Below are 12190 nucleotides of genomic sequence, written 5' to 3' on the forward strand. Positions count from 1 at the left end.
TGTTCAATATCTGTTTCATAGATTTATGACCCATGACTTAGTCTTAGACTTAGACTTAGGAACTCCTACGTCCTGTGATGCATGAGGTAGTTAAAGTATACCATCATTTACAATCTGAAACCAGATCCACATGTTATATTGTGACTTCTGACACAAGTTGTTATATTAGTGACAGTGTTATATCATTGTCACATCTCAATACCCAATAACAACGGTCACAATAACAAATTTAGCATATGGTAGCAAGAAAGACAGACAGGGTATCAAGTTAAATATTTATTGAAAGAAACAAAATGGATGAAAACGTCTCTTGTTGATAAGAAGTTTTCGATAAGAAGAAAATAGCAAAGTCCTTGTTAATATGGTTTATTAGAGTGAAAATAATCAGAAATGTCTCTTGTTGACAGGATGTTCCAAGGTGAAGAGAATATTAAGGTCCTTGTTATTAAAGTTGTTAAAGGTGAATAATTTGAAATGTCTCTTGTTGTTAGGATTCCGAAATGGGAATAACAAAGTCCTTGTTATTAAGGTTGTTGTTGTTGTTGTCAGTGGGCGAACTGCTTCTGCTACTATGAGAAAGAAAGGGTGGAGATGTTCGAGTTAGCTGCCGCTGCTTCTGTTAAAGAGAGAAAGATTAATCCATATGAGTCGGTGGGTGGACGGCTTCTGCTACTATGAGAAAGAAAGGATGAGGACATTCGAGTTAGCTGCTGCTGCTGTTAAAGAGAGAAGGAGTAATCCATACAAGTTGTTGCATTTGCTTCTGCTCCCACTGCTGTTCAGCTAACATGGTGATCACTTTATATATTGTGCACGGACGTAGTTGTAGACATATTTTCCAGGTATGAACAAAAGGAAACTTTTGCTGACAGATGTGTCATGAGGATACGGTTAGCTTTGCCATAGGGAATGTTTATTTCCCTGATTCTGATTTTTTTTTATTTCTATTTAAACCTGGTGTGTCTGTGGATGAATTTAGACTAAGTTTGTCACTTGTAGTCCTTTCATAAATATTTTATCACATATGTTTGTATCTCATCTGTCGAAATCTCCTGGCCTTCTCTATCTTAGCATAGCAAATTCCTTGGCCAATGTGTTTTGCCCAATAATTCTTTGCTGTAAGGAACTGTGTATCATAGTGGAAGGATGGGTACAAAAAGCATAGTTTCTGACAACTGAATGCGTCGTTAACAATCGATCGAATATCGTAGGAAAACACAGGTTGGCGCCATTGTTGTTTACATATGGACGCTGTCATATTAGGCTGCTCCTGATGTTGGGATGTCTTTGCTCCTGCTGATGCAAATCTGTATTTTGTTTATATATCATTATAAGCCAAAATGGGGATCTTGTATTTCACAATATAACACTGCCCCTCAGATTTCAATTGGAGCTATGAAACAAAATCTTTGAAGCATGTGGCAAGTTGACCTCTAGTGCTCCTTGCAGGTGTCTTTCTGCTTTTGTCAACCTGTGAAAAATGTCACGGTTTTCTCCTCAATTATTTACTGGAAGGTTCAGTGGTTGTTGATTCTAGTCATTTCATAGCGAGAGTGGGAGATCTGTAAAGGTTAGTTGTTGTGGATTAACCGCCTGACATGTGCACAGTGGATCCAGGCTGTAGCATCATTTCCGTTCTACACCTTAGACATCATATCATTTGATGATTGTGTAGTCCCTTCCTCCATTGTAGGTGAGATGATTGTGGCCAATTAAGTAACACTTTGTCTCCTGTTTGTAGCGGGTCCTTGTATGAAAAGTGATTAACTTTATTTTCCGTCCAATGGTCAGCTATGTCATTCGCCAGGTTGACTTGATGGTGAATGTGTTTAAGCAGCGTATTTATTTGCATGCCGCTTGTTGCTCATTATATCCGTTTCATGGGTTGTCAGCAGTTCAATACAGGGTGGCGGCCTGTGATCACATAATGTGGGGAAATATCTGTTGTTGCATTTGTTGTGGCATTCATGGATGGAACGACTGATTCAAGAACGTCTGTCCATTTACATTGTCTGTCTGCAAAACACACAGAGAGCATTCTTCATAGTCCGATGTTGTATCTTGATATTTCCTGAGCTTTGTGGTTGCCAGGGACAGCTGAATTCTTGTTTAATAGATATCTTGTTGCAGGATTGTCGATAGACTTCTTCTGTTAAGCGTGTTCCTCTGTCAGAAGATATAATGCTTGGGATATCTCTGTAGTGAAGGAAGAATTGACATAAGCTGCAGGCGGCGGTGCTAGCGCAATTCTTTCCACACAGTATGGCTGTGAAGTACCGGCTAAAGCTGTTCACTATTGTTATGATGTATCGTCTCCCTTTCTAATTCAACATTTTAACAAAGTCGATGAAAATGAGTTCAAAGGATCTTTTTCACATCTTGCAGTAACCAATGGGTCGGGAGGTGTGTCTGTCATAATTTCCCTTGCATTTTGTGCAAATATCATAAAGTTTGATGTATGCCTGAATGTTTTGATTCTTGGACTCTCACCAATAGCTGGAAAGAATTTTGTGCATACGAGTTATGCCTGAATGGTTGCATTTGTCATGTGATTGATATACATATCTGGCGCGGAGCTTGTATGGCACGACTAGCATTGGTGAATGTTTATTATCTCATGTAGGGGACTAAAAATTAGAGGACACCGGGGAGGAGTAATCTGCCCCTGCTCTAAGGCTGGTTGGTTTTTCCCTTTGGTCATGGGCAGACTTATTGCCTTTCCCTCTCAAGAAGAGGAGAACCTTCGTTCCACCACGAGGTGAGCTCTGAGAACTTTTTCCACCAGTCGGTGAGTCTTATCGAACTGTTGCTATTGTATTGTGTTTTATTGTTGTTTAAATGTTTGTCAGTGTATAATAAATGTGTAAATGTAATTGGGCAATTGTGTTTATTCATATATTTTTTGTTTAGTTAAAACTAACACTCATATCATTAAAACAGAAGTTCCTGGTTCTAGAAAAAGATGATGTGACTTCTTCTTGAAAAGTTTGGCCCAATGGTTATTAGGATCAATAAGTGGACCATATGGCTTGGACGTCTGGAGGGTGCGCATGATCTTGGCTAAGGTCTCGTCTTGTTGCTGTTCTTTCGTGATGGTAAGATGGTTGTGAATTCTATCCATTGGAATGGAAAAGGTGGAGTGATAAGCAAACAATGCATCAGCTGTGCATTTTTGCATAAAAATATTTTGCGGTGTGTGTGTCTTAGTGACGAGTCGCAAATGTTCTTATATCTCCGAGTCACTATGATGGAACATAAATATCCATGTTGGAACCACTTAATATAAATGTAATGCCTGCTGGGCTAGGGTAATTTGATGTCTTTAGTTTGTTTTGTCCATTACTACTACTAAGCATGTCGGCTCATACGTTGGATTCATCTTTCACATATTCCAAGACAAATCTGTAGCACAATATTTCCTCTTACCATCTTCGTATTTTTGCATTATTGTATTGTCTTTGGTCAAGATATGTCAGCGATTTGTGGTCTGTAAATAATACAAAGGGGTGGTTGCATAAACAATAATCAAATTTCTGAATTGCCCATTTCACGACAAATGCTTTGTGTTGTTGTAGACCAGTTCTGTTCAGTGGACTTGAATGTGTGAGAAGCTTCTGCAGCAATATTTTTTTTCCACTGCTTGCATCCAAATTGTGCCACATGCAACATCGCTGATGTCTATGGTTAATGTAAAAGGATTTGAGAAATCAGGAAAGGAGATGACAAGTGGGAAGGAGAGACGGTCAATTCTTTTTTAAATGCCCTGTCAGCTTTTTCCATCCAGAAGAATGGTTTATTGATCTTATTAAGCTCACGTACAGAAGCCATAATTTTTTAAAAGATGTCTGATCTAATTTGTTCACATAGGCACGTCTTGAGGATTTGCCTGATCCATACTAGCCAACCAATGAGACTCTGTAATTCTTTCTTTGAAGTTGGCGGCATCATTTTTTTGATGGCTCAAACGTATTCAGGGTTCTCTTCTTTTTCTATCAGGAGTCCACTGGTGCACTTGGTTGACATTTCTCTCTGGGGCAAATCTTAAGGTATGTCTGAATCATCCTAGAAGTCATTTGCAGATTATTGACGATACTACCTGCTGATTAGTGAGGTAATTCGATCCCTCCATTTGAATCCGAGTTGATATTTTAGGTTTGTTGAAATCTCAGAATATGCATTGTGAAATGTGTACAACACTTGAAATCTCACCAATAGTTTTCTTACAAATAAACCAGCCAGACAAGATGCATTTCATTATTCCATTTTATTAATCCAATTATTTTAACTCAACTACAAACATTATGTTTTTATAATAAGCCTTATAAAGCAAGAAAGAAGTAATTATATGCCTTGGTTATAAATTTTCAGTGCATATTTAAGATGTTACTATGTATTTTTGGTCGCTTAAAGTTGGCTAGAAATGCATTTATTTATTGTATCTTTTTGGGGATCCGTCTTAATAATTTCAACTTTTCTTCTTCTTCTTCTTCTTCTTCTTCTTCTTTTTATAATAATAATAATAATAATAATAATAATAATAATCCCAAAAAACAACTCCCAAAATATAATTTCTTCTTCTTCTTCTTCTTCTTCTTCTTCTTCTTCTTCTTCTTCTTCTTCTTCTTCTTCTTCTTCTTCTTCTTATTATTATTATTATTATTATTATTATTATTATTATAATAATAATAATAATAATAATAATAATAATAATAATGATAATAATAATAATAATAATAATAATAATAAAAATTTAAATTTTTTTAAAAAACCCCAAAAAACAACTCCCAAAATATTAAAATACGATAGAACTTCTAAATACCAAATTAATTGGTTCTAGCTTGGCTTACGTAAGAAAAATTGTCTAAACTGTTCCAAGCCTTATGAAAACACTTGCAGCGACCACTACATATGGCCGGAACAAATCTTCGGCAGGAACATTTTCGTAGCTATCACCGTTTTCAATGACCACGAGTGTCAAAAATTAAAAGTACCTGAAAACTTTTTCGTATGCAGGGACATCACGTTTCGTAAGCTGAAAATTTTGTAAGCAGGGTCTCTCGTATCTAGAGGTTCCACTGTATAAAATATGAATACACAAATGTGATTCTCTGAAATATTTCATCGTTATATACAATAAGCCACTTCATGGCGCAGTTGAGAAGCATGAACCAATGCCTATTGACAAATGTTTGCTTTCTAGAGACATTTTAAAGAAAATTATTTCAACTATCTTTGAAAATATATTGACTAATATTCTGACCCACACCTGACGATAAGAAAATTAAAAAAAATTTTTTTTAGTTTGGAGTCACGACTTATCAAAGCCCGAAAGCTATTCGAGGATAACGATTAATGAATGTAAAGCGGTAGTGGTAGTAATCGTTAATGGTGTAAATTGGGTAGAATTTGATTATTTATGGGGACAGCTCAACAAGAGCTTGTTTACATTAAATTCGAAGGCTACCATGTTGTATTCAACTGGGAAGCAGGCCAGCAGAACAGTGTTCTGCAGGCGGGCAGTTCTGGGAAAGAAGCTTTGTTTATGGAATCTGTGTTTAGATTTATGCATAGATAGAGAGGGGGGGAATCATATATAGCGGTTGTAGCTAGTCGAGTGTTTTTGTGAAAGTTTGGAAAGGGATGGACCATAGATTGGAGTTCAGTCGAGCACTTGCTATGACAATAGTGACAGAGCTCATGATGTCTCTTCTGTGGGAAAGAGGCTGCAGGGAAGAGAAAAGGGTATCACCTGTGTAGAGAACGATAAATAAATGAAGATGTATAATTTGGATCCTTTGGACTATTGTTCTCATCTTGAGTGTCATTTTCACAACGTTTTCGCCGATGTAACCTCTGACTTTCTTTAGGTGTTTCTTGTCGAACTTGGGAATGTTTCTGCAAACTCTGTACAGAATTTCGAATGGCACCCTTCATTTAATCCACGGGGGTAGTAACATGCTCTTGTTCTGTCAGCCATGATTGGATAGAAGTCATAGGTAATTCACAATTTCATTTTTCAGTGTCAATCCACACTGAGAATTGAAACTTCAACTTCCAAAAGAAGGTAACTTACAACTGAATTTTACCAAGTATTTTATCCTTGCAAATTCAGTTGTAAGTGACACTCTTCCGGAGGTTGAAGATTCAATCTTCGGTGGAGGCGATACTCAAAATACAATTGTGAATTACTTAGGACTTTTTACCTAATCATGAACAATAATGAGGAAATGAGAGCATGCTACTCCCATGAGTTCTGTTCAAAACTTTGTGCCGATTCCAGAGTTCAACAGAAAGATTCCAGAGTTTGACAAGATACAACTGAAGAATATTAGAGATTACATCGACCAAAACGTTGTGAAAATAACACTCAAGATGAGAACAGTAGCCTTAATAATCCAAATAATACAAATTATGGTTATCTTCAAGTTTTGTCACCGGGTGTTTATAAAGGTTTTGTGGGGAGTTGCAAAATGAATTTTTTATTTTTTCAAATGGTACTTTTTTTTTTAAATAAGTAAATGAACAAAAAAAAAAAAAGAAAAAAATTGGGTCATCATTTTTCTTTTTTTTTTTTCTTTCTTTTTTTGTCAGTTTGTTTATTTTAAAAAATGCAATTAAAAAAAAAAATTACAAAAAAAAAAGAAAAAAAAAAAAAGAAGCTTGTTTCATTTTGCAGACGACAACTTCACACACCGGGTGATGAAAGTTGAAGATACCCTGAATTATCAATCCTCATCTAAAAAAAATTTAGGAACAAAAATGAAAATATGTTATGTGAATCGTAGCAGATATTTAAATGGTTTTGCTTAACATTTATCAGTTTCCACATTAAAAATATGCCTTTTTATTTATTTGAATCTTTCAATGCATCTTATCCTTAAGTATGGATCAAAATGTTATCTCTGTGTACTTTCAAATATAGCTGACTTAAATTCCTCCAACATTTTTTGAAAATCAAACATTTGTCAATAAGTTTATTACGTTCATACATTAGTACAGGAATTTGGACAACACTGAGCTGAGTGTAATTTGTCCTTGACTCCTTAGTAGGGGAACCCCTTCTATTCTAAGGCAATTTTTATTTTTGGCTACTTCCAGAGTGCTCCCTTTTGGGGAGCTGGTTTCTCCCACATTAAAAACGACTTTGTGTTACATTTTACGCTTGCAAATAAATACCAATAGCAACTTTATTGAGCGCCATCTTATAATAAGTAATCCTCCTCTTTTTATAGGAGCGTTATGGAGAAAGGGGACAAAACTAAGGAGAGAAGTGGGCAGGGTTCGGTTACATGTAACATATTCGTGCTTCTTAGCTATGTCATGAAATGCTTTGCAGCACTCAAAATGAACTTATAAATTCATTTTTATATTAGTAGTTTTTAATTCATCCCGTTTATTCTTAATATGATCTACATTGAGCTTATTTCAAATTGATTAGAAATGTTGTTTGAGTTTGGCTTCAGGATTGAGTTATTTCTAGAGCAGTGAGAAAATGTTTGTGCTTCTAACATTGGACGATCAAAATTTGTAGTGGACACCGTAGACTCGGACATCTCTGGCCAGTGGCCCTCTGTATCACTTGAGAAAAAAGGTTGTTGATTTGGTTCTGTATATATAAACATTGCTGAGAATTAATTGGCGGGTTGACTGGAGGCAAAGTAATAATGACTCCTTGATCTGAAAAAAAAAAAATAAATGAATAAATAAAACTAAAAATGCAAAATATTATAATATTTTTAACTCGATTCATAGAAAACTTTTGAATCATCGTTTATTGGGAGGGAGGAGTTCAGTCAATATTTTGTTTCAGGAGCCGAGCCCAAGAGCTAAGTAAGGCCTGACTCTTCAAGAACAAGCACTTTTTACTATGATTTATTTCAGGAGTTTATATTAATTATCTTCCTTGATTGAGCTTTTTAAAAAGTTAAGCTACCTTAGTTATTAACAAAGTGGGATTTTACTAATTATACACAACAAATTAAGGCACGGCGAATGTACAACAACTGCTCCTGCAGATTGTCTATTCATGTGATATTTGTTGCATGAGGAACTAATCTCAGGTTATACTGCTAGAGTAATGTCCCTTGGCGGTGACGGACTTGTATTGGAGATCATGGCGCGAGAATAAATAAGATGCCTGTAAACCACGTGTATGCGTTGTGTTGTTTTCATTAATGGGAATCTGCATGTAAAGAAAATGAAACAATATTTAGGCACATCATTCGAGTAATCTGGATTTCTTATGTCAAGAACAAGAATCAACCGATTTTAATTTAGACGAACTGGCATGCTGTTTGTTTTTGTTTTTTTTTATTTTAATTTTTTTTTTTTCTACTAAAAATCTCTGTAAAAAGAATACACAATTTTTTATTGTCAGCCTCTCAGGTCGAGATTTAGGAGAATAAATAATTTATTGATATACTTATTTTTCATTGTTATTTTTTGGTAAATATTTCCTATTAAATAATTAAAAAAAAAAAAAAAACATTTACGCTTTAAAAAAAAGTGTAGTGACCAGCTAAATCAAGTCGCTCGTTACGTAAACAGAAGAATCTATACATCCGGAACTTATTCATTACGGGAACGATATGGTTTTGTCACCAGTCGCCTACGCAAATCTTTTAGTGTGTAAGTGTGGGAACATGATGAGAATTAGCAGCGAACCGGATGCTAACGTATCCACCATGAAAGACAAAATGAAAAATCGTCTTTTGCACATGGCTCCACGCATCGCTTCCGCTTGGGAAGAAAAAATAAGATAACCACAAAATAATTATCGACCAATGGCAGAGCTCCGCGCCTAAAATAAACACCTCAAATATCACAGTCACTGAGAGCCAGTTTGCCACTATAAAACGAGGGTTTTTAGGGAAGCAAGAGAGGAGGAAAAAGAAGATGAAGACGCCGGGCTGCTAGCTGTTGATGAAGGAAGTCACCCACTTTCCAGTTACAAGCCAGGACACGCATCACCGATAGCAGGATGACCGGCCGACGCCTACCACATCCATAGTCCAAAAGATAAGTTACGTTTACATAGATTCATTCCTTGTCAATTCATACATACCTACAAACATTTTACGAACATTCATTCCTTGTCAATTCATACATACCTACAAACATTTTACAAACATTCATTCCTTGTCAATTCATACATACCTATAAACATTTTACGAACATTCATTCCTTGTCAATTCATACATACTTACAAACATTTTACGAACATTCATTCCTGGTCAATTCCTACATACCTACAAACATTTTACAAACATTCATTCCTTGTCAATTCATACATACCTACAAATAGTTTACGAACATTCATTCCTTGTCAATTCATACATACCTATAAACATTTTACGAACATTCATTCCTTGTCAATTCATACATACCTACAAACATTTTACGAACATTCATTCCTTGTCAATTAATACATACCTACAAACATTTTACAAACATTCATTCCTTGTCAATTCATACATACCTATAAACATTTTACGAACATTCATTCCTTGTCAATTCATACATACCTACAAACATTTTACGAACATTCATTCCTTGTCAATTCATACATACCTACAAACATTTTACGAACATTCATTCCTTGTCAATTCATACATACCTACAAACATTTTACGAACATTATATCCTTGTCAATTCATACATACCTCCAAACATTTTACGAACATTCATTCCTTGTCAATTCCTACATACCTACAAACATTTTACGAACATTAATTCCTTGTCAATTCATACATACCTACAAACATTTTATGAACATTCATTCCTTGTCAATTCATACATACCTACAAACATTTTACGAACATTCATTCCTTGTTAATTCATACATACTTACAAACATTTTACGAACATTCATTCCTTGTAAATTCATATGTACCTACAAACAGTTTACGATCATTCATTCGTTGTTAAATCGTACATACCTACAAACATTTTACGAACATTCATTCCTTGTCAAACATACCTACAAACATTTTACGAACATTCATTCCTTGTCAATTCATACATACCTACAAACATTTTACGAACATTCATTCCTTGTTAATTCATACATACCTACAAACATTTTACAAACATTCATTCCTTGTCAATTCATACATACCTATAAACATTTTACGAACATTCATTCCTTGTCAATTCATACATACTTACAAACATTTTACGAACATTCATTCCTGGTTAATTCCTACATACCTACAAACATTTTACAAACATTAATTCCTTGTCAATTCATACATACCTACAAATAGTTTACGAACATTCATTCCTTGTCAATTCATACATACCTATAAACATTTTACGAACATTCATTCCTTGTCAATTCATACATACCTACAAACATTTTACGAACATTCATTCCTTGTCAATTAATACATACCTACAAACATTTTACAAACATTCATTCCTTGTCAATTCATACATACCTATAAACATTTTACGAACATTCATTCCTTGTCAATTCATACATACCTACAAACATTTTACGAACATTCATTCCTTGTCAATTCATACATACCTACAAACATTTTATGAACATTCATTCCTTGTCAATTCATACATACCTACAAACATTTTACGAACATTATATCCTTGTCAATTCATACATACCTCCAAACATTTTACGAACATTCATTCCTTGTCAATTCCTACATACCTACAAACATTTTACGAACATTCATTCCTTGTCAATTCATACATACCTACAAACATTTTATGAACATTCATTCCTTGTCAATTCATACATACCTACAAACATTTTACGAACATTCATTCCTTGTTAATTCATACATACTTACAAACATTTTACGAACATTCATTCCTTGTCAAACATACCTACAAACATTTTACGAACATTCATTCCTTGTCAATTCATACATACCTACAAACATTTTACAAACATTCATTCCTTGTCAATTCATACATACCTATAAACATTTTACGAACATTCATTCCTTGTCAATTCATACATACCTACAAACATTTTACGAACATTCATTCCTTGTCAAACATACCTACAAACATTTTACGAACATTCATTCCTTGTCAATTCATACATACCTACAAACATTTTACGAACATTCATTCCTTGTCAATTAATACATACCTACAAACATTTTACAAACATTCATTCCTTGTCAATTCACACATACCTATAAACATTTTACGAACATTCATTCCTTGTCAATTCATACATACTTACAAACATTTTACGAACATTCATTCCTTGTCAATTCATACATACCTACAAACATTTTACAAACATTCATTCCTTGTCAATTCATACATACCTACAAATAGTTTACAAACATTCATTCCTTGTCAATTCATACATACCTATAAACATTTTACGAACATTCATTCCTTGTCAATTCATACATACCTACAAACATTTTACAAACATTCATTCCTTGTCAATTCATACATACCTACAAACATTTTACGAACATTCATTCCTTGTCAATTCATACATATCTATAAACATTTTACGAACATTAATTCCTTGTAAATTCATACATACCTATAAACATTTTACGAACATTCATTCCTTGTAAATTCCTACATACCTACAAACATTTTACGAACATTCATTCCTTGTCAATTCATACATACCTACAAACATTTTACGAACATTCATTCCTTGTCAATTCATACATACCTACAAACATTTTACGAACATTATATCCTTGTCAATTCATACATACCTACAAACATTTTACGAACATTCATTCCTTGTCAATTCCTACATACCTACAAACATTTTACGAACATTAATTCCTTGTCAATTCATACATACCTACAAACATTTTACGAACATTCATTCCTTGTCAATTCATACATACCTACAAACATTTTACGAACATTCATTCCTTGTCAATTCATACATACCTACAAACATTTTACGAACATTCATTCCTTGTCAATTCATACATACCTACAAACATTTTACAAACATTCATTCCTTGTCAATTCATACATACCTACAAACATTTTACGAACATTCATTCCTTGTCAATTCATACATACCTACAAACATTTTACAAACATTCATTCCTTGTCAATTCATACATACCTACAAACATTTTACGAACATTCATTCCTTGTTAATTCATACATACCTACAAACATTTTACGAACATTCATTCCTTGTCAATTCATATGTACCTACAAACATTTT

The 12190-nt window shown here is 34.1% G+C and overlaps 1 protein-coding gene across 1 annotated transcript in view; it reads right to left on the bottom strand.

Moving 5' to 3' along the window:
• Window positions 1-4775: 4775 nt before the first annotated feature.
• LOC145268267 (uncharacterized) overlaps window positions 4776-12190 on the bottom strand; it is a 20290-nt gene continuing 12875 nt past the window's right edge. Inside the window, exon 3 of the mRNA XM_080123629.1 lies at window positions 4776-7677. Within this exon, the coding sequence (XP_079979755.1) occupies window positions 7505-7677 (173 nt within the window). The 3' untranslated portion in view covers window positions 4776-7504. The remainder of the gene's footprint in view (window positions 7678-12190) is intronic.

The sequence above is a fragment of the Euprymna scolopes genome, chromosome 43, assembly GCF_053919585.1.
Source record: "Euprymna scolopes isolate OS-2025 chromosome 43, ASM5391958v1, whole genome shotgun sequence".
Classification (NCBI taxonomy): Eukaryota; Metazoa; Mollusca; class Cephalopoda; order Sepiida; family Sepiolidae; genus Euprymna; species Euprymna scolopes.